General features: G+C 38.1%; 1 protein-coding gene across 1 annotated transcript in view; it reads right to left on the reverse strand.

The window, feature by feature from the left end:
• Window positions 1–23,917, reverse strand: part of LOC149998868 (ABC-type organic anion transporter ABCA8-like) — a 65,361-nt gene extending 41,444 nt beyond the window's left edge. Inside the window, exons 1-10 of the mRNA XM_090257310.1 lie at window positions 23,790–23,917; window positions 16,704–16,805; window positions 14,679–14,883; window positions 11,293–11,457; window positions 6,972–7,072; window positions 6,128–6,354; window positions 4,612–4,753; window positions 4,102–4,287; window positions 2,704–2,851; window positions 291–459 (exon numbers count right to left, since the gene is read on the reverse strand). Of these exons, the coding sequence (XP_090113436.1) occupies window positions 291–459; window positions 2,704–2,851; window positions 4,102–4,287; window positions 4,612–4,753; window positions 6,128–6,354; window positions 6,972–7,072; window positions 11,293–11,457; window positions 14,679–14,883; window positions 16,704–16,799 (1,439 nt within the window). The 5' untranslated portion in view covers window positions 16,800–16,805; window positions 23,790–23,917. The remainder of the gene's footprint in view (window positions 1–290; window positions 460–2,703; window positions 2,852–4,101; window positions 4,288–4,611; window positions 4,754–6,127; window positions 6,355–6,971; window positions 7,073–11,292; window positions 11,458–14,678; window positions 14,884–16,703; window positions 16,806–23,789) is intronic.
• Between the last annotated feature and the right edge of the window lie 254 nt (window positions 23,918–24,171).

Below are 24,171 nucleotides of genomic sequence, written 5' to 3' on the forward strand. Positions count from 1 at the left end.
GGCTATGGTTGGAGAGGACAACAGCTAAAAGATTGAGAATCTAGACAAGAGCTTTGCTGCATTATCTTTGTGGGTGAAATCTCAGTTTGTATTTAATGTGAGTGCCAATAATATAACACAACCAAGGGTAAAGAAACTTTTCTTTAAACTTGACCTGGGAAGTAATAGACTAGCATGGATGAGGTTATGTGGGAGCCATGTACAGGGCACTATGGAGAACTTTGCTTGTTTCAGGTGTGAACTGCTAGCTCCTCAGCCTTTGGCCTGTTTTCCACTTGCATCCTTGTTACCTGATAGCTTCTTTCCCATGGAATTCTGGAGACACTGGTTCAAAACAGTCATTAGGTGAAGGATCAGAATCTATTTCCTCTTCAAGGGCCATGTGGTCAGCATTAGGTTGTCGCGACCAAAATGAGGACTTCAGGAAAAACAAGGGTGGATATTGATGCCCATATTTATCTACATGACCAGGAAACAAATACTGGGTCAGTCACCACGTTAAGGGAGAGGGTCACCCCGATGCAGTATAGAAATGCAAACTTTTTGCCAATAAACCTGAACACGTGGCTGACATAAGGAAATACACATTTTGATACGTGTAGCCTCATAAGGAAAAAGTCATTAAGATGTCTCTCCATTCTAATAATTGTTCTCAAAGAACGAGCGGAAGCTATAACTTCAAAAAATTCTGGAGGGACTTAAATAAATGTTAAGACTCTTAACTTCAGGAAAGCCAGATATTGTGATACAAGTGAAAGATATGCAGGGCATGCTGAGCTCTAGCCAGGAGTCTGGGTGTTACCACACGGGCAGAGGAGGAAGAGATTGAGAAGTGACTATTGGATACATAAAACCAATATTCTAAGAGAAGAGAGAATAGGATTTAACAAGAATAAGTGACACAGTGTAAGGGAGAAAATGGGGCATAATAATTTATTGAAATTTAACAGAGTGGAATTTTTAAAAGCTAATTTGTATTTATGCTTTATCTCATCTCCAAATTATAAATTTCCTCTGAAGCAAAATGGCGATCTGCTTTAAGAACATATTATTCATGAACCTCTTTGTGGAAATGAATCCATAGTATATTGCACTTAATTATCACTTCTGTTTTCCTACCTTTTTAAGAGACATTATGAAATGGAAGAGTTATATTTCTTTAATATTCTGCAACTGACCTCCACTGTAAAGATTGATGTGCTTTTAATATATTCATTCATTCATTCATTCATTCATTCATACGATAAGTACATATTGAGCACTCTCTCAATAACTGGCATATGATATATTATTAGTTAGTATCCATTTTTAATTACCATTATCAAGCTAATTAACATATCCATCACCTCTCATAATTTCCATTTTTCTGTGTGTGTGTGTGTGTGTGTGTATGTATGGTATGAACACTTGAGATTTATCTCAGCAAATTTCAAGCATACAATACATTATTATTAACAATAGTTACCATATTGTACATTAGATCTCCAGAACTTCATCTTATAAATTAATATTTGTAACTTTTGACCAATATCTCTCATTTCTCCACCCATCCCTGGTAACCACCACTTGGCTCTCTGTTACCATGAGATTGACTGTTTTTGATTCCATATATAAGTGAGGTGCAGCATTTGTCTTTCTCCGTCTGGCTGATTTCACTCAGCATAATGTCATTTAGGTTCATCCATGTTGTTGCAAATGACAGACTTTTCTTTTTTAAGGCTGAATAATAGTTTGTTGTAAGGAGGCAGATAGATAAATAGATAGAGGTCATATTTTCTTTATCTCTTCACCCACTGATGAACACTTAGGTTATTTCTATATCTTGCGTACTGTGAATAATACTGCAATAAACATGGGAGCACAGATATGTCTTTGAGATAGTGATTTGATTTCCTTTGAATAACATATATACCAAGAAGTGAGATTTCTGGATTATATGGTATAATAAAGGCCCCTGGTGTTCTGTTTTGAATAGGAAATGCAGAGGTGAAAGACAGAGACCCTGCCTTTGATTACTGAAGGAGTGAGGAAAAAACAAAGTGGCATTTCAGCCACAAGTATTTCCTGAGTCCCTGGCATGCACCAAGCACTGAGGTGCTTGGGGGTTCAACTGTGAACAAAACAGAACCCTGCTTTTGTGCAACTCATGTTCTTTTATGTTGTAAGGTGTTAAAGATGAAAATGTATCACCTATTGGATTTCCTATTGTGAAACTATGTGGAGACTTACAAAAATATAGATGTCCTGGTCCTACCACGGATTATATAAATCAGAATCTCTTGAAGTTGGGCTGGGCTTGGAAGTTTCTTTAAAGTTCCCCAGGTGGTCCTGATGTACCACCGGGGCTCAGAACCTCTGAGCAAAATAGTTAGACAGAGCAATTATAAATTTCCATGACTATCAAGCCAGACTCACTTAGGCACTAGCTTTCTAAGCATCTCCTTAGAAAGAAACAAGCCATACACTTAGAGGAGAGGAAAGTTCAGACAAAAGTCAGGAATTCTATACAGAAAATTCAGGCTTCAGCTCTGACTGGTCAAATGGCAAGAGGGAAATCAGGGACTAATTTGGTCAATGACCACAATCTTGCTCCTGTCAATGACCTCGATCCACAAAGTATAAACAAGACATTGTGTTGGAAGATTTGTTTTAGGAACTAAAATCAGTGAAATGATGTTCAACTTTAATCATAGCATTACTCACTTGGCAAAACTTTTTCAAAATAAATCGTCAATGCCAGATAGAGGAAAGTATCAAAAGCCAACATCAGATTTGTTGCTATTATCTGAGTTGAGTAGTTTGATGGATCAGGAAGTGCATTAGAATTCAAATCATAGTCCACACGTAAAAGCTGAAAGTTAAAAAGTAATTAGTTAAAGGAAGTTCTATTTATCATGCATTTTAAACAGGTTTAGCATAAAAATGAAATAGCTGCTCTTTGCCCCATACCGGCAATACAAAGTTGAATAAGGCTGTCTACATTACGGCTCTAAAACCTATTGGAAAGCATGCTCATGTCACCGACTATAATACCATTTAGTAACTGCAATGGTTTAAAATATGTCCCAAATAAAATGGGAATGCTGGAGGAGGTAGGAAAGAATGGGAAAAGATGACATTTGAGCTCCACCTTAGATCCATTTTTACCAAAGAGAACGTGGGGAAAAGATGTGATGCTCCTTCAAAATGGCTCATGAGAGAGAATTTATGTTTTTGGCAACATCACTGGCATGTATAAGAAGAACAACTGGCAGAAGTGGGCTGGTCTATAATGTTCAAACTCGTGAGAACTTTATAATTACTAATCCTTCGTTAAGCACTAAATAATGGATATGTAATGACTGGCATTACCATTTAATTGGAGGGATGGCAAAGTAAGTTCAATGTGAGACTCAGGTGAAGAGAAATGACATTTTATGAACAGAAATGTCATTTACTACTCAATGTGTTTTCCAGGTGTTTTTCATTTTTAATTTTCTTTTATTTTGTGGTTTTTACAATCATGTGTGCTGTTCAGTGACCAAGTCAAAATATGAACTGGAAGAGTTGTTTATTATTAGATTTGTGACATCATGTCCATATTTAATTAGTAGCCAAAGAAAACACTCTAAAGAGTTATATGTTGGCCTTCTATTTTTTCCCCACTCATCCTATGGCTTATTTTGCTGAGCTAAATACTTCCAAAGCTTTGAAAACTTCACAACAGTGAGGTTTTATACCCTACAATGCTGAGCATGGAAATGACTACAGACAATTAAATTCCAGGGTGCAGACAAATATAGGGGTAATGCATAGTAAAACAATAGTTTATTTTTATTTAAATATAACTTCTTTTGTTTTGTAGTCTCATGGTCTGAGATTTGGCTTCTATTCCTCAGTGCATAGAACATTATAATTGTTGTGTTTAAGGTAATTATTCTACCTAATCTCACCAGGATGGTGTTTGAAGACACTTATCTATGATTGCATAGCAAATGTAACCAAGATTTAAGATGCTGGTGTTTTATTTGAATAAAGTAAATAATGTAATACAAAAAAAAAGTTCCAGAGAGGCGAGATGGTACAGCAATGTCATTAATGAACAATTAGATGGCTTCTCACCTGAACCAATCCAAACGTAAAGGCAAAGGGGCTCAGCAGGCCTAACAGCCACTCCACGGATGTTGGAAGGTGTCTGTATAATACTGTGTATCCCAGACACCCCCAAAAGACAGTGAGGAGGAACACGACCAGGCCCGTGAGGAAAGATTTCTTTATCAAGACGCCCATTAGAAAAGCCAAAGCTATCTAAAATGAGAGAAGATGCAGTTGGTTTACATTGCTCCACAAATTATCCATGGCATCACAAAATAAGAAGTTGAATACACAAAATTAGAGTTATACAGTATTATTAGTCTCCATACAAAATACAAAACAATGATCTGAAATTTGCACTCCAAATTGGCCATATAAAACTTTGCAGCTCAAATACCAGTCTATAGACTTTCTCATGCAAATACAGCAGGCAGAGAAGAAAAGGAATATGGAGAATAATAACCGACTTGAAAACCAACACTTGATCCTTAGGGTAAGAGTTAGATGGAAAAAATTTTTTTTAATTCACCAACTCACCAATGACAATCCGTAGAGGAGAAAGAGGGTGAAGACCACCATGAAGCCAGTCTCAAACACAAACTGGACAGATTTTACAATAAGTGCCAAGAAAAGGCTAGTGATGAAGATGAAACCAGCATAGGGCAAACCCCAGGAGAGCCTGATATGGGAACAAAAACTTACTTTAGTGTTTCATGTTCACTTGGAAAGGTTCCTACCATGGATTCTAACATCGTTGATTTATTCATTCTAATCATACATTCAGTTATTCAGCAGATACTTATTGAGAGTTTAGAATATGTAAATACCAGGTAAATGTTTTAGAAAGAATTCCTAAGAAATTAAGAATATTCTTTTTTTCCTAAAATTAATTCCAGAAACACACACAGAGATAAAAAATATCTTCCCTATGTGTAATTCTATCACTTCTCTCTTTTTCTGAAAGCTGTTTGATCTTTCTCTGAGTGTGTACACCAAAGAGTGTACATACTTGCCTCTAACTTTATTTACTTCCTTTTAAGCTAGGATAGTTTACTTCCCTTTATTCAATTCCTTTATCTGGTTGATTAATATTCTTTGAAGGCTAGAATGACATAATATTAAAAACAAAACAGCAGTTGAACCAACAAAATAATAGTTGACAGACACATTTAGCAATTACTCTGTGCTGGATAATGTTTTAAGAACCTCGCAAATATCAAATCATTTTATTCTTACAATAGTCCAATGTGGAAATATCAATATTTTCCTCATTTTATAGACAAAGAACCTACTGAACAAGGATGCTAACTAACTATGTTTCAAGTCCAGGCATTTTGGCTGTAGAGTCTTTAAATTTCACTGTTTCACTCTATTTCCTTTTATTGACTATTAATTTGATGAAGAGTTCAATTTTGATTGGGAGGTTTCTCTCTCAGCCTCCAGATTTGTCGCCACATGCGTAATTCATGTGGTTCTCTCACCTCTCTCTTGTTTTACTTCCTCCTCACAATAAACATCACCCCTCGGCCCCATCAGTCAGTTTATTCACAAGTTCTCACACAGGACTTTGTCCATACCGGGAATTAGTAAACTTCTGACATTTTACATTCAAATTACCCAGCCCCTACTTACCATCCTATTTTGCCACTTTGCTCCCTCAAGTATATCCATCATATCTGATCTCCAAAAAGAGCTTCTGATCTTGGACCTCTTTTTTTCTTTTTTCCCTTTGAGTCTCATCCTTGCTTAAATTCTACTTTCAGCTTAGACACCAATGTTTCCCATTTTTCCCACACTTTTACCCATAGGTTCAGGGGCCATCCTCCATTATTCCTGCTTTGCAATCCTCCAGAAAATGTGAACCTGATGTTCTTTCTTCAGCCAGAGATTTATAATACACCCCGGCTTTAGCCCGGTAAGCATTATAGTAAGGACTGTTTATTCCAGTCATAGGAAAGAGGTTGGAAATCACTCAATTTCAATAGTGATGTTTTGAAGAAGTCCACATTCCCTGAATGCCCACATTTATTAACTTGTGCGACACTCAACTCACCAGAATGCTGCATTTTGAAGACCCATCATTGTCATCAAACCCTTCATCCTTTTCCTCTCTCTTGTAACATTAATAGAGACATAGTAAATGAGTGGGGAAAACGAAATAATGCAAAAGAAAATGAAGAAATCAGTCAGTAGCCCGTCTTGTTGAACAAAGCGATGTATCTTCATAGTTTTTCCGGTAACTGACATCAATTCCTCTGTCACCGAGTGACTTGTTGTGATCTGAAGAAAAACATTGACACCCACATTTATATGTTCATGGATGACAGGCTTTGTTTTCTCTCATCATTCCTTTTCCTGTGACCCCATAATGGGTCTGTGTGCATCTGAGGCCAGCCCACCTTTTCGTTTCTGTGTTTGTCCATGTGGAGCTTCCATTGCAGGCATCCTGACCTACACGCGGTTCCCAACATTTGCTATGTGTTTTGTCACCCCCCTGCCTAACTTTGCCTGACAATACGCCTGAAATGTCTTTGTGACATTATACAGTCAGCAACCCCTTCCTCAAGCTTCAGTTTTAAATGTCATTTTAATTAGGAATTCTTAGCTTGTTTACATATAAGGACATTATTAACACCTCCATGATAACCTACTCTCTTCTAATAATTTTCTCATTATACATCTGGCTTCCAGACAAGAGTTTCTTCTTCTAGCAGAAAATTTCCCTTCTATTTACCTATACCCCTCATGGCACATAGAACTTAAGTAAACTCTTTTGTAAAGAAATCATTGAGTAAAATGAAAAAATCAAGGCAATCAATTCACATTTTCTTCAATGAGTCTTTTGATGCTGTTAATCTGCATTGAAACTTAGCTTGCATTGGACATTTGGTACTCACTTCTATAATAGCAGCATTAATGGCACCCTGAAGAGCCACATAACCACTCGTCCAGAAATTTTCAACTGCACAGTAAGGACCTTCAAATTCATAACAATGAGCTTTAAGAGGAAAAAAAGCATAATTACATGGATTGGTTCAGTCTTCATTATAGGAAACAGTGGACTTTACAATGGCCCTACATTCTGATTGTTCTTATTTTGACTCAGGGCTTGTGAAAACATAAATTATAATAATAAGTCTCATAGAGGGTGGGCAGAGAACTCCTAAGAAATGGCATGCATCAAATTATAATACACACGCTAAACTTTCTCACATTCTCTTTGTGCTTCACCAATCAAGAATTCTATTGAGCTCTTCTCTGATTTTGTATTGTGAGAACAGTATCATGTTATGTTTTTCAAAGTTAGCAGGGTCTAATATAGATTCAGAAACACCACCCTTAAGTTTTTGTCTAACATTGGTTATAAGGCCAGCATAATGAGCAAATGTAAGTTTGGATGAGATAATTTATTACGTTTAAATTATGTCAATCAGCACACCTTATGAAGAAAAAATATACTTATTAAAATAAAGACCTACCAGTCCATTGAGTATTAAACTATACTAAAGAGATATCATTAAATCTGAAAAATTAAAATTGAGTGTAGGAATTAAATGCATTTTTGATTAAAGTTTTTTCTATTTTAAAAATCATTTTGAAATAGTTTAGATATATAAGTGATATATGACAATATAATGAACACACAGAAACCTATGATCAATATAAACACAGCTGAAATCCCCTGTATACTGTCTATGATCTTATGCTTTTCCTAGTCCCAAGTCCCTAACTAGCTGCTTCCATGAACTTTGTGTTTATATATTTGCCTTTAAATTTTTACTATGTATTCCTAAACAACACGTATAGTTTTTAAAATTTTTAAGCTTTATTTAAATATGATAACTCATTATATTCATTATTCCTTACTCTACTTCTTTTGTTCTATGTCGTGATGTTGAAAATTATATAAAAGGCTCATTTTTCTTCTTTATGATTGCATGAGATCCTGTCACAGGAATGTAATTCAATCTATACATTTTCCTGTTGATGAAAATTTGGTTAGTTCCCTTTTTCTTTTTAATATTACAAAAAGAAAGCTGCTGTTGTGAAAATCCTTATTTATGTCTTCTTGTGAATATGTGCGTATCATTAGGATAGCCTACTATATGCTTCAGTGACAAACAGGCCCCAAATCTCAAATGGCTTATCACAGAAATGGTCCATTACTCACTCAAGCTACAAATTCAAAATAGATCTTGGGAAGAAGAGGTAGGGGTCCTCTATTCCACATAAGACTAAAGGTTCCAAGATCATGGTGTTTCCTCCAACTGGTAGCTGCGTTACCTATTAAACATGACTATCTAGCTTGCAGAAGCCAATAAAAAAATGTTATAGAGGTCACATCTACTTTTCAATGTCTTGCGTCTAAGTATCTGCTTATAGCTACAAAACTTAACTATTCTGTACCCTCAGGAAGGAGAAGAGTATAGGCTGCAAGTCTTTAAAATTTTTTTTATTATAAGAGAAAGTTTATTTAGAAAGTCACAGAGGTAGGAGAAGTGAGCCATCGAAGAAATGGGCTCAGGAAACAAGCAAAAGCGGGGCCCTGGGAGCTTGTGTGTGTGTGTGGCGGTGGTGGGGGCAGTGGGAGAGAGAGAGAGAGAGAGACAGTAAGGAAGAGATGGAGAGAGAAACGTTGATTTGTTGTCCCATTCATTGATGGATTCATTGGTTGACTCTCATATGTGTTCTGACCAGAGATGGAACCTGCCACCTTGCTGTATTGGGACAATGCTCCAACCAACTGAGCTACCCAGCCAGGGCTCTATGGTGTCTTTTGATAAAGAGAATTCCTTAATTTGGGTCTAGTTAAATTTATCAATCTTTTTATTTTATAGATCACATATTTTTTGTTTTGTTTAAGAAATGATTTTCTGTCCTACCATTATATAGTCTTATATTGACTTCCAAAAGGTTTATAGGCTTGTTGTTTTCTCCTTTAATTCTTTACCGGGATTGGTTGTTTCATGTGAGATAATTTCATTTTGCTCTTTGTGGAGAGACAATTTTCCTAGCACTGACCTGCAGTGTCTTCTCAGTTAAATGATCATTTTCAAGTTTTTGTCAAAGCTTTCTTCTGCTTCACTGATCTATCCGTCTATTACTATGGTAGTAGAACATTGTCTTAATTCTTAACTTCATTCTTTTTAAAGAACATCTTGGATATTCTGTGCCTTTCGAAGGGGTGTATTTTAGAATAAATGTATCAATTTATATGAAAAGATCTATTATGATTTTGATTGAAAGTAGAATGGGTCTTTGGAGAAATCTGGGCAGAAATTCACATCTTCAGTAAGCAGAACTTGAAAAATAACCTTTTGCTTTTATATAATACCCTCTCCTTTATGTGTGGGTGGGACCTGTGAATATGAGGATGTACCAATCCCATGATTGTATTACAAGGCAAACTGACCTTAGGAGATTGTTTAAGTGGGCTAATCTAATCACACAAGATCTTTTCTTTTTATGTTTTTTTTAAATTGTATTTTTTTCCATTACCATTTAACCCCCTCATCTCTCCCCTCTCCCCTAAAATCACCACACTGTTGTTCATGTCCATGAGCATTTTTTCCTTTCTGCTTGATTCCTCCACCCCCTAACCGCCCCTCCCACCACCAATATCTGTTATCCTGCTCTCTATCTATAAGTCTGTCTATTTTGTGTGTTAGTTCAGTTTGTTCGCTTGATCTTTAAATCAGTTTTCTCTAGCTGATGGCAGAAGGGGAAGTCTGAAAAATTTGAAAGAAAGATTTATTGTGCCATTGCCAACTTTGAAGATGGAGTCGTTCCCACGCAAAAACCAGGAAGTGGTCTTTAATTATTGAGAAGCACCTCCACCTGATGATCAGGAAAGACACGAGCAACTCAGTCCCACAGCATGAATGATCTTTGAAGTGGGTTCTTCCCAAGAGCCCTAAGATATGAATTAATCCTGGCCGTTACTTTTATTTTAGCCAGTGACAACCTAAGCAGAGACCCAGCCAGGCCTGCCCAACTACAGAACTGTGAGCTAACCAACAAGTATTGTTTGCGATGATTTGTTACATACCTGTAGAAAACGAATACAATGTCTATAAGAGATGTGTCTAGGAACATGGTATATCCTTCTATTTATTTGGGTCTTTTAAAATTAAGTTTTATACTTTTATCATGATAATGATCTTATTTTCATTAGAACTAATTTCCTCCCAAGAAAATTTTAGTTGCTATTAGCACCGTTTCTTACAATTTCTTTTCCTTTTCTTGTGTCGTTGAGTCTATTATTTATTTTTAAAAACATTTTAGATATGCTTATTTTATATTCTTAGTTTTATCATTCTACTTGGAAAGATGTTTCCTTCTTTGTCGGTTCTCCTCTCACTTATGGTACTTTGACTTTTCATATTGGACTGTATGTTAATATTCAAAGATATTTGGCCTAATTTGAAGTTGCATTTTACTATAGGAGATTTATAAGCTCTTTTGCTGAGCAATCCAGTGCCTGAGCAATCAAGGTTCACTTCCCTTATTTTATATTTGTTATTGGGATTTCTCAGAACAAGCAGTTGAGATGGATAAGAAGAATCCCAACCTCAAGGTCAGGTGGACTGAGAGCTACAAATTCTCCTGCGGGAATGCTTTTTGTCACCCAAAGGCCATGATAAGACAAACAAACTTCCATTTGTTCTTCCTTTGCCAATAGGTAATGTTTTTCTCGTCTACTCTTTCACCGAGGGTATAGCTTCCCCAGGTTCCAAATGAATACAGGAATCTCCACCTCACGTAAACTCACTTGTCCTCATGTAGCTACCGAAACCTAAACCTCTTGGTTAGTGAGATTAGCAAAATCCTAGAGCATTAAGCATGGGTCCCTCCGAATCTGATGCCCCCTTCCTGTGGGACTCTTGAGTGTTTTCTTCACTTTCATGTAAGCTTGCTCAAGCATTTACAGGGAAGTTTGTTCTATTTTATTCATAAACAACTTTATCTTCCTTTAACAATAATGTATTACATATACTCACATGTATACAAGTATATCTGTACATGTATGTATATATGGAAATATGAATATATTTAAAACCACTATCTTATACAGTATGTTAATGTACCCCAAAGTCAATGAACATTTTTGAAATGTGTTGATTGACCTTTTGACATCACCATGACAAATAAGGATTTTAAAATTCACTGTACTACCATCTCTTCCCAAGTAGTGAAATTGTACAGCTAGAAAGTTACCTGTATGGTCCTTGTGTTCCTTCCTTGATGGAACTCCTTCTCCTGATGAGAATTTCAAATTATATGAGAAAGTATTAGTAAAGATGAGGCTTATTATTGCCGCATGATAACTTCTTACAAATTCATAAATACTTTCTTCATCAGACAGTCCAAAGACTTCTTTATCTGCCATTATAAGAAGGAAATATTATTGTTAGTAAATTACTAGGAGACTAACCTCAGGTTTCATGTTCAATTGCTTTTAATGGAAATAAAATGAAATCAAATATTGACTTGAAGTAAGTCAGACACAGTAGAGGTTGGGGAGAGACATTTCTAAAATGTTATCCAGATAGTATATAATCAGAAGGCATACATGAAGATTAGTTATTTTCACACGTTGGAATATTGAACCAATTTCAACTACATATAATATACTGTACCAATTAAACTATTTACAGAAGAACTATCATAACAGTAAATTTAAAATAGTAGCATATATGGATATATTTAAATCACAATTAAGTACTGGTCTATATCAGGTAGAAATCACTATATAATTTCATTTTTCTTTAACAACCCTCTCAGTATGGTTAATATACTGAAAAATAAAGGTGAAAACTTAAAAAATATGTTGAGTGACTATGTCAATATCACTAAAATAATCCCTGTCTTTTGTTAATATAGTGTTCAATGCCACACAGATATTTTATTTAGACTGAAAAATGAGAAAAAATACATGAAAATTTCTAAATTGGGGTGGGGATGTCAAATATAAAAGTGGAGGGAGTGGCAGCATGTATTTTGATAGAATTAACTTTTCTTTTGCCCTGAAATCTATCTATTCCTTAAATATGTACAATCATGAGCAAACTTAATATTTGTTTTTCAACTTCCATGTTTATAAAATGACCGTAGCAATATCAATTATTAGTAGGACAGAACATTAATATATAATACAGATAAGTATAATATAGAATAATACTATTATTATTACAGAATAATATTCTATTACTAGAGAATAAAATCTCTTAAAACCTAGGATATAGTAGATTTAGTGAATATTTATATCATAATTACAATTACCTTACATGTAAAATAAAGACAATAACACATTCATTGTAAAGACAAACTCTATGTGAAGATCTCACACAGTAGTCATTTAATGAATTTTTATTATCATGATTGCCTGTGATTTTAAGAAAGGGGTTGTTGAGAAGCACAAATTCATGACATTGGGACCCTCAGGAAGACACTGTGAAACAGGGTGAGAGCCAACACATCTCAGGACAGACTGACAGACTAGGCTTTATGTGGACAGTCAGATCGGGTTAAGATCTTAAATCAAAACTGGATTCAGTGTTTTCAGGCAAGATGCTTACTGTAGACATTCAGATTCAAGTGGAAGTAATGGTGTGATGTTTGGTGAGGTACCAGGGAAAAGCTTGGGATGTCTACATCCATCCACCTAGCCTGTGTGTAGGACAGCAAGGACAAGAAGGAGAAGTCCCACGTAATCTGGAACTGTGGTCACAGAAGCTCCAAATGACAGGGCCTGAACACAGACTATAGAGTGGGTGGACTTCTGGGTACTGAATTCAGGTAAGGGGTCAGAATCCAAACACAACGTTAATGGTTACCTAGGCTAGAGTGGAGTTGTGAACAGAGGTTGACCGAAAAAAAAAAATATATATATATATATATATACATACACACACACACATATACATATATATATATATATATATATATATATAACTTCCAGTGATTGGATAGAGCAAGAGTCATGGGTTTCCCTAACAATAACACTCTTGGGTAGGCAATTATGGTGCCTAAAATTAATACTGAGTACCTTCTAAGTCATGTTTTTAAATTCTTTTTAAAACCTGAGATTTAATTTCATAAACTTCATCCTTTTACCCTGTGCAATTTCATGGTTTTCAGTATATTCACAAAGTAGTGTAAGCAGTAAGCTGCTTTTAAATTTAAGCTCACATTCATGGGGCAATCACCATAGATCCCCCTTTGAAGTGTGCATTTGCATTTGTAACAAACAAACAAAATCTGTTGTTTTTATTTGCCTGACATTCAGTCCTCCTTCTAGTAAACACCCTAAAATTCACCCAGGATGCTACCCCTCTTCCATTCACACACCACGTGATTTGGACGGAATTCACAGGTTGACCTGGGAACCCAACCAATGAGCCATGGCAACATTTTATCCCCCTATCCAATGAGATTAGTTTTTGAATGACCAAGATGAAGACTAATCTAAAGCAGACTATTGGTTTCAGTGGGTATAATCTCTGAAATTATTTTGAACTGTTGGGAAAGATCTGTATTCTTTTCTCTGGAATTGTTTATGTGGTAGGGCTTAAAACTAGACGTTCTGAAGACCAACTCTGCATCTGTTTAGGGAGAGCCAACCTGTGAATGAAGGTAGCCCGTGTTACTATAGACTTGAGAAGCAGAGACATTTCTTCCTCTGTTGGTGACACTCCTCTCTCTAGCGGGGCACTGATACTTTTTTTCTTTAAGCTATACCAAAGATGCCCCTTTTCCTTAAGACAAGATGCCTCAGGATTCTCTCACTCTCAACTGAAATATTCATGAAAAACATAGTATCGACACCCTTAGTTTGAATATGGTGGTAGTGAGACTCAGACATGATGACTACTTGTAAAACATCCTATAGGCCTAATGCAGAACTACTTCAGTCACGTGTTCCGACTCTCAGTCCAGTTCTCTTGCCTCTGCACTAGGCTCCTTCTCCTCAAATTTCAGGAAATGGTTACAGACGTGATCTTGAAAATAAGAATGCTCGTCTTAGTTTTCATTGGTCAGTATCTTAACACTGACGGGGAAAAACTTGAAACACAAAATACTCGTTGATAGAATTTTCAAATAGAGTAAGACAATCTTTTTTGTTAGTAATAGGTGAGGATAAGAGTCCTATCTTCAAATTTAAGAAGAGAAAACACTGGTTGTTTTTTGTAGATAATAACAAGCAAATACTTGAGCTGCAGCCTCATTCTAGTAGCAAAGCTTCCACAGTTACAAGTCAACAGATTGCCAAGCACCCCTACTCTTTAGCATCTCCCTATTTGTGTGCTCTGTGCATCCCTAAACCCTACACAAGATCAGCAGATTTTTTTTTTGAAAGACTGTGCACTCCCAAGTGGTAATACCTTGCTTGGCAAGAAATACATCCACAGTTTTGACTTAGATATTGAGCGATGGCCTCTTACTACAAATAAAGGAAAATTAGATCCATATTATACATAATCTAGAAATTGTGACAACTGATACAGTTTATCAACTGAAATGCAAATTAAATGCATCCATCTGCAGTCAAATGAAGCAAACATTGACATCAGAGATTCCTCTTAGGTTGCTAGAAAACTCACCGTTTACAAAGGAGGCCGAGACAACTTTATTCATAATCTGTTGGGTTGCATTAGTGGAAGGTGTGTATGCAATAGCAAATTTAGATTGGTTATATGAATCTACCCGTCCTAGGTCCATTGTAGGCGCTGAAGAAAAATCTTTAATTTCATGATGATGAGGACATAGGTACAAAAAAATTAGTAGGAGCAATGTGCACAGCAATTCCTACACAATGCAAGAGAGAGAAAAAAATGAGAAAATGATGATTTCAAATTAGTCATCCATAATCATTTGGTCATACATTTGTCTGGTTCACTTTTCTAATTTCAATATATCCCACATCATAAATGTCAGGGCCAGAGACCCCATGTTGCCTGCTCTATAACCTGTCCCCTGAGTCAGGCCTTGCAAAACAGGCTACAGCCAGTGGTCACTGTGTCCTTGGGAGCTGTGGCCTGAAGTCACACAGGACCTGAGCCACCACCTGTGCTGAAACAAAGAGGGTCTGCATCACTGGCCATGCACCCGATCACGAGGTTCCCCATTCACAGAGGTGACTAAGGCACAGGTGCCACATCCTGCTGAGAACGGGTTACACCCCACTGCCCCCTCCCTTAATCATTTCCCAGAAACAAGGACCGTAAGTTTCCTGACAGCCACCCCTTGTCAAGGGACATTGTTCTATACCCTGGACTCTGGAGCTGACCGGCAGGGTGACCCATTGCCCTGAAGGTTTGTTCCAAGCCCTTAAAAATCCCTCTGTGTCTTCCCTTGGTGCTACAGTCTGCTCGGACTCAGCCACCTGCTTGAACATCGTTCCATAAAGGCTTCAAACTGATCCACCCGACTCCTCCCTTCTTCCAGGCACAAACCTAACAATAAACCACTCAAAATACGGACAGTACAAATTTCAGCAGTCTCTGCCATCCCAGTGAGTTATCACTAGGAATTAAAACGTTCTGATCCACAGCACCTGTCGAAAGCATGCACTGAACATGCAAATATGAGAGGCCACAGTGGCAAGCCATTATACGTTATCCTCAGCTGCTACGACCGCAGTGACTGCCTCATCCTATACGGGGAGCCCTTGTGTTAGTGTGCTCTGCCTTACTGACCTCATAGGTGGTGCTTTGTTTTTTTACAAATCGAAGTCGAGACCCTCCACCTGCCGAAAGACTATGACTAGCTTTATTGCCATACTCGCATAATTACAGGGGTCTGGGACTGGACCGGCAGCACCTCCAAGGTCTGCTGTATTGGATGTGATTCTGCTGAAACTTTCTGTGTTACAAGAGACAGCCGCCATGCATTGTTCAGTTAATGGTAACATATTGATTCCAGTATTGGAAACTCAACAGCATGCTGGTGAGCTGAGGAACACTATCTGTTAGTGACCAATACTAGTCACTTAAAAAATTCCAATAAGAAATCATTCTATTTCCTAAACATGTGATTGTAGAAAACACTTCACAATAGATATTCAGTAAAATTCCAATCCAGTTAAAAATGCTACTTACCTATACCTATCTGATTTTAAAAAGATTCCAGAGTTTAACCAGGAGTTTTATTATTTGGAATGATTACAAGTTCTAATACTTATTTTTCATCTTGGCATTAATCACATTTCCAAATGGTTCACTATTTTTAAAGAGAATGATTCACTCTTTTAAAAAGAGAAAGGTTTCAAGGAGAAAATGCCAGTTATCTATTTCTGTGGGTTGATTTGTTTACCACATCTTCAGAATACCAGTATTTTAGCCCAAGTATCCGTGCATGGGAACACTGGTAAGAAGTGTGACCATAGACTTTTAAACATGTATTGGCTTCTCTTTTGCTCACCAATTTGAGTGCTGGCAGATCTCCAACTACAAGTCTGTGTTAATTAAATACCTTGAGAAAGATCGGTAATTCGAGGAACAACCTTCTGTTGTAGAAAGGGTTTTTTTTTTTTTTTTTAAAGGGGAAACAAACAAAGCAGAGATACCTCCCCAGGAACGTCCACTTTCTTATCATAAATGCAAAGATACACAGATATTGGATCCTACCATCAAAAGCTCTCTTTTCATTCTCCATTTTTTAAGGAAGTTCTTGCATAATAATGCCCAAGTTTGTTGACACACACTTCTCTCTCTCTTATTCATTTTGCCCTGTTAAATAAGAAAAAAAGAAGAAGTATAAGTAAATGCAAAGGCCTTAATGAGGAGAAAGATCCCGCAAACACAAAAACAAGTCCCTGATAACCTCAGTGTTTGGAATGAGTGCTTAGCATCGGAAGGTTCCACAGTTAGCATTTTACTACCAGTACCTGCCCTGCCCCCCACTTTTACTCCATTATTTTTTTTTGTTGTTGTTGTTACACACTATGCCAGCTACCAATTTATTGCCTCTCAGCTCCAAATTCTCCCTTCACAGCCTGCTGTATAAAGATGGATCTGGGCCCTGTAGATATTTTCCTTCGCCAGCTGGCATTTTGTAAAGCATCATCAGGAGAGGGACCTGGAGAGATATCAAGAAGAGACCAACTTCCTGGTAACACAGGGGTTCACATGTCTGGTGCCTGGAGAATATATTTTCTTAGCCCTGGTGCTCAGACGAGATGATTTTCTCCAGTACGAAGTGCCTGGGGAGTGCAGCTTTCCCTGTATATTTTCTTTATCCTTGAGTCAAGGAGAAGTAGTGTTTCTGGTAGCCCCAGGATGCTAGAGCCCGAGTCTAACCCTAACCCTAGCCCTAACCCTAACCCTAACCCTAACCCCTAACCCTAACCCTAACCCTAACCATAACCCTAATCCCAGTGCTTTGTTTCCTTCAGAGCCCCTATCACAAAAAGAGCATTTGACAAAATACCATCCTTTCATGATAAAAACCCTCAAAAAACTAGATATGGAAGAAATATACATCAACATAATAAAGGCCATATACAAGTTCACAGTTACCATCACAGCCAATGGTGAAAGGTTGAAAGCTTTTCCTCTAAGATCAGGAACAAGACAAGGGTGCCCACTTCTGACCACTCTTATTTAACACAGGGGTCCCAATTTGTCCCCTCGATTTGTGTCCCACACCCTTTGTCTGGTAACGTTGGAGTTCCTTCCATTAAAGCAGACTGTCACGTCAACTGGTAGAAGGGGGTGGAAGTCACGATGTTCCACTTCTGAGGCTAGATTTTACAAGGTTTTGAGCGTATCTGCTTCTTTCTGTGGCCCGTCCACTGCTGTGAGAGCGTATCGGAGCTCTGGAGGATGAAAGGCCCATGAAAGAGTCGAATCAGCCCAGTCACCCCAGGAGAGAGCCGTCCACATCCGAGGACAGCGAAGTCACAGGGAGGGGAGCAAGCCCATGCGAGATCAGCAGAACCGCCTTCCAATTACCTCAGGCACTCCAGCTATAGATGATTATTGTTGTATGCTATTTGTTACTTTTTTTTTTTTTTTTTGCCATGCAACATAAATATGGTGTTAGACCACAGGTATGGTTAGAACTTAGGATTGCCTATTTAGCTTCTGCAACACTGATGTTTCTTTGGTTTTAGTGACTATTTTCAAATTCCAACTTACTCTTGCTGCAGTCAGAGGAACTATATACTACTCTGGAAGATATTATTTCTCGGAGACGTTCTTGGGGGTGCAGCCGATTTTAATATTTGGAAATAGTCCATGTGTACTTGAAATAAATGTATATCTCTTTGTAGGTTGTTTTGTATACAGCTGTTGAATCATTTAAGTTTTGTCCTTCAAGTCTTCAGCATCGTTTTCTACATTATATTTATAAAATTAATTATTTCATGGAATAATTCTATTAAAATTTTCCATGTTGATATAAGTTTGCCAATTTCATATTTTATCTCTTTAGGTTTTAGTTCATGCATTTAAAGGCTAAGTAATTCAGTGAGTAAAACATTGCTTTATTGCAGAGACATGAGGTTCCTTTGGCTTAAAATGTACCTAATGTAGCTCTATTCATTCCTTATTTTTAACCTTCTGCTGAATTTTTAAATGATGAATGTATATAAAATTCATAGTTACTACATTTTTAAAAATTGAAACTGAGCAGTGCTATATTTTTAAGAGGTGGATTTAATCATGTATAAATTCTTGTTTTGGAGTATCTTTCACTGTGTTTTATTCTCATGTTAAACCTGCTTTTTTTTGTTTGTTTCTAGTTTTGTCCACATTCTTACCTTCTATTGAAATTTATCAAGTTTTCTTTCCCCCTCTCCATGTTTTCCTTCCTGTCCCAAAGGTATAAAAATATTTATATTCTTTTAATGGTTACTCTCAAATTTGGGACTTTCCTTGGGAACTATCTTTTCTTTTTAATGAAAACATATCCCTTCATTAAAAAAAAAAAAATTCTTGATACATTACCTTTGCTGAATTGTAACCCTGAGCATTGTGGTTATTATTGAAATTTGGCTTAATCTTTAATTTAAAGTATACATAAATTAGATTGGTTTTAACCATATATGTAGTTAATTAGATTTGCCAATATATTATAGAGGCTCCTATGGAGAGGCTGTCATGTATTTGACCTTGGGCTTGAGATGGAGGGTAGAGAGTCCCTATGAACTGGGTGGGCTTGAATAGGTTTTAGCTGGATTAAACACCCAGGGCCCGTTGGCTTGTGTGTAAGATAGTTCATTGTAAAAACATTCCATGGACTCTACCTAAAATTGTCTGTGGAGGGCAGCCTTATTCTTCTGTAACCACTAAAAGAATATAAATATTTATTATACCAGGAGTGCAGAGGCAGACCACACCCCTCCCCCAGGTACAAGCAGCAAATCACAGTTTCAGCACATTCACCCTTGAGCAAACATCATAGATGTGTGTGTGTGTGTGTGTGTGTGTGTGTGTGTGTGTGTGTGTGTGTGTGTGTGTTGGAGCAGTGGTCATGAGGATTAGGTAGGGGAATGCATACACACTTTTTTTTTTTACACCAAGGACACAAAACACCTCCTAGAAGGAGATGTCTTCAGGTACACCAATAACACCACCTCTTTCCATCGCCATAATCAAGCAATATTACACAATATGGTTCACTGCGCCTGTCCTGAAAACTGTGGGACTTGAGTGCTTACAAAGACCTTCATTGCAGGAGGAAATGCTGCATCTAAGTTGACCTTTAAAAAGTAAAGAGATTCTGGAATGATCACCGGCTTTTTGGGAGGCATGCCAGGTGACTTGGAAGAACGGGTCAGGACTTTTGTGCACAGAGCAGAATCTCACCCTGAGTCTGGCTCTTCAGTCCTGAATTTGGGACCAGTGGTCTCCCCACTCTCTGTGTACACCAGGTGGGCCAGGGATAGAAACCACGCGGTTGCCGTGAACTGTTCCATTGTGGTAATGAGCGGGTGTGCCCCACCTAAAGCTCTCATTCCATTTGTGGAACAAGATGACGCTCATTTTTCCTGGAAACAAAGCTCAAGAAATGGGTCCAGAAGCCAGTTCCAGTGGGAGGCAAATTAGCCAAGACAGCTGCAGAGAGCATCACCAGAGGAAGAACCCACACACAGCTGCTTAAGGAGGCCAAGAGGCAAGTTGAGGCAGAAGTGGACCAAGGGAAGAGCTTAGAAAACCCATGGAATGATGATATTTGGAGGGAGGAAGAGTTCCCAGGAAAAAAGAAGCATTAAGTCAGGTTGTCCAGTGAGAGGGGGTTGAGGATCCCCATAGACTGTGCCCAGTGCAAAGAATTCGGAGTAGTCCATTTTAAGGGGACTGTGCAGGGTTGTGCAAGTGGGTACACTGACCAAGCAGGTGATCTCCTCTCTGTGGGGTCAGCCACAGCCCAGGGTAGTGTGAACATGGCAGTCTGGCTCCACCCCCTTAGGTTTTCCATTGGGAATTAGTATTGCCTCCTTTATTTTCCCTGAATCTACGTGATGTTCCATAGTTTATCAAAATGCCACATCAAAATTACAACTAAAATATAGAACAACCATCAGCCAGAACCAACAGAAATCAAGTTGACAACTATGGAATTAAAGAAACCACAACCATCGAGATGGGTAGGAGGGGCACAGCTACAAAACAGGTTGGTCTCTCACCAACATGTGGTCGATAAAAATTTGAGAGGGATGTCTCGGGAGTGAGGAGTCCCAACCCACACCAGGCCCCCCAGCCCAGGGTTCCAGTGCCAGGAAGAGAAGTCCCCACAACTTCTGGCTTCAAAAACCAGTGGGGATCGAGTTGGTGGAAGAAACTGCTGGAGCCCCAAGCAGTTCCTTTTAAAGAACACACCCATGGACTCACCTACTCAGACTGACTCCCTCTGAGCTCTAGTATCGGGGTAGCAGCTTGAAAGGCACCGGTGGAATATAGGGAGAAACTGAAGTGTCTGGCATCAAAACAAGCAGAGGACACGGTCTCTTTTCTAAACTGTCCTCCCACAGAGCTGGCGAGCTGGTGCCATAACCGAGACTCCACCAACCTGGCTAACACTATTTGACCTGCCTTGGAGATTGCCAGAGACGCCACTCAATTTACAGGCCTACCAGAACTGCCTTTGCATATGAATGGCTCATCTTGGCTCCTGCTTCACAACCTTTTAAATCCTCTCTAACAAGCAACAGCTGGCCTCAGTGAGCCCCAGGCCTGACACTAGCAGCAGCCAGCCTAGGTTCATAGCTTGGCCTCATCTAGGAATCTCCAAGCCCAGTACAAGTAGCAGCCACCTCAGATCACTTTATAGCTCAGGCAGGGTTTCCCAGGAAAAATACAGGTGGGGGCTGACCTTGGCCTGTACCACCTGGGAAACTCTGGGCCAATGCACCCGGTGGACAGCAACAGACCACACTGGAGCACCACCACCCTGTCTCTGAGCAGCTGGCCCTCCACGGAGGGCAGAGGTTGGTGGTCGGTGGTCAGTGGTCACAGCCAGCCCTTGCAGCTGACTGGCCTGGGTAAATCCCTCCCATTGATCTTCCAAGAGCAACCAAGGCTCAACTACAAGAGGAGGGTGTACTCAGCCTACATGAAGCTGAGTACCTCAAGTACCCAGCTTGGTTGGTAGGGGAGGCTGTGCCACTGGACCCTACAGGACACCCACTATATTAGACCATTCTACCAAGACACAGAGTCAAAGCAGCTCTACCTAATACATGAAAACAAACACAGGGAGGCTGCCAGATTGAAGAGGCAAAGAAATATGGCCCAAATGAAAGGACAGAACAAAACCCCAGGAAAAGAACTAAATGAAACAGAGATACCCAACCTATCAGATGCAGAGTTTAAAAAATTGGTAATCTGCATGCTCAGAGAAATGATTGAGTATGGCTGCATGATTGAGTATGGCTGCAAAATAAAGGAAGAAATGAAGGTTATACAAATTGAAGTGAAAAAATATATACAGGGAACCAACAGTGATGGGAAGAAAGCTGGGATTCAAATCAGTAATTTGGAACAAAAGTAAGAAATAAATATTCACCTGGAACAGAAAGAAGAAACAAGAATTGAAAAAAAATGAGCAGAGGAATAGGAACCTCTGGGACAACTTTAAAGGTACCAACATCCAAATCATGGGGTACCAGAAGAAGAGGATGAGCAAGAAATTGAAAACTTATGTGGAAAAATATTGAAGGAAAACTTTCCTAATTTGGCAAAAGAAATAGACATACAAGTCCAGGAAGCACAGAGTACCCCAAACAAGCTTGACCTAAAGAGGACCACACCAAGACACATCATAATTAAAGTGCCAAAGATTAAAGATAAAGAGAGAATCTTAAAAGCAGCAAGAGAAAAGCAAAGAGTTACCTACAAAGGGGTGCCTATAAGACTATCAGCTGATTTCTCAAAAGAAACTTTGTAGGCTAGAAGGGAATGGCAAGAAGTATTCAATGTGATGAAAAGTAAGGACCTACAACCAAGATTATTTTATCCAGCAAAGCTATCATTTAGAATGGAAGGACAGCTAAAGTGCTTTCCAGACAAGGTAAAGCTAAAGGAGTTCATTCACCAAGCCATTATTACATGGAATGTTAAAGGGAGTTATTTAAGAAAAAGAGGATCAAAATTATGAATACTAAAATGACAACAAACTCACAATTATCAACAACTGAATCTAAAAAACAAAAACAAAAACAAACTAAGCAAACAACCAGAACAGCAACAGAATCATAGCTATGGAGATTATTTGAGGAGTTATCAGCTGGGAGGGGGAAGGAGGAAACAGTGCAGGGATCAAGAAGCATAACTGGCAGGAACAAAATAGACAGGGGGATGTTAAGAATAGTATAGGAAAGGGTGAAGCCAAAGAACTCACTTGCATGACCCATGGATATGAACTAAGGCAGGGGGAACCTGGAGAGAAAGGGGTGCTGGGTGGAGGGGGGCAAAGTGAAAAAATTGGGACAACTCTAACAGCATGATCATTAAAGTATAGTTAAAAGTAGGCTACAACTACATGAATTCCCTTTTATACACATAGTAGGTGGTTTCTAATTGTAATGACTCTGATTATTCTCCTCTTCCATGGCTATTAAATTCAGAACAAATGTTTACAATGTAGGAGTTTGAAAGTTCTATTTACTGCCAAGCAACATGTATCTAAAATAACATTGTAATAAGGAAAAACAACGTATTTCACATTCTGACTCAATACATGAGGTGCAGAGTTAAAAAAAATCCTGAAAATCATCTTTCATTTTTAAAGTTCTTGGAGGCTGAGAGTCAGAAACAGGAGCAATAAATATATGTATTTCTGTAAGTGTTTTTGGTAGACAGTCTCAAAGTCAGAAAAACAGTTTATACAGAATGTCCCCAAGTTATTGTGCAAAAAAGGAAAGAACTTCAAAACAATGCAGGTTTCAAAGTTAATTGTTAATATTTTTAGTTCTTCACAACTTATTAGCAAATTGCAGCTTATTCCTACACTCAGTTTCTCGCTTGAAAGTGTATAACAGTTGCATACTTTTTAAAACTTCTGTTTTAAATAGATGCTTTCATCTTTATAATATTAAATACCAGATGTCCAAAAACATTCAAATAGTCCATTAATTTACAAAATAGTTTCTCCACCAATGGTTGGCATTCGGTTCCTAAGGACTTATTCATAATTTCATGATAGAAAAAAAAAAAAGAGAAAGACCTCCCGTTACCGCCAAACAAAACAGAAAAAGACAATGAACTTACCTTTGAAAAATCTGAAGCATGTAATCTAGAAACACACTTTATCCACCGGTCTCCTTATTTAGAAGAAAACGCTTCACATTTTTTTCCTGGTTTCTACTGCAGCTCTAGAATTTGCTTTAACTGTTTTGACTTCTGCTTCCAGAAAGAGGTTATGATCTCAATTCTGTTGGTTCTGCCAAAACCCACAACCACGTGATTACCCTTGGACTATTTGTGACCCTCTTTTTTAAGTTGAATAATCTAGGAGTCAAAACCTTTTATCTGCCTTCTCATTTTCAGTTGAGCTAATCCAAGCACGAGAGTTTCAGAATAAACTTATATTTTTACCAAGTTGTCGACCAGAGAAAAAGTTAGAAACATTTTAAAAGTCTGTTTTCCCAAC

The sequence above is a fragment of the Furipterus horrens genome, unplaced genomic scaffold (assembly GCF_987537825.1).
Source record: "Furipterus horrens unplaced genomic scaffold, mFurHor1.1.pri manual_scaffold_11, whole genome shotgun sequence".
Taxonomy (NCBI): Eukaryota; Metazoa; Chordata; class Mammalia; order Chiroptera; family Furipteridae; genus Furipterus; species Furipterus horrens.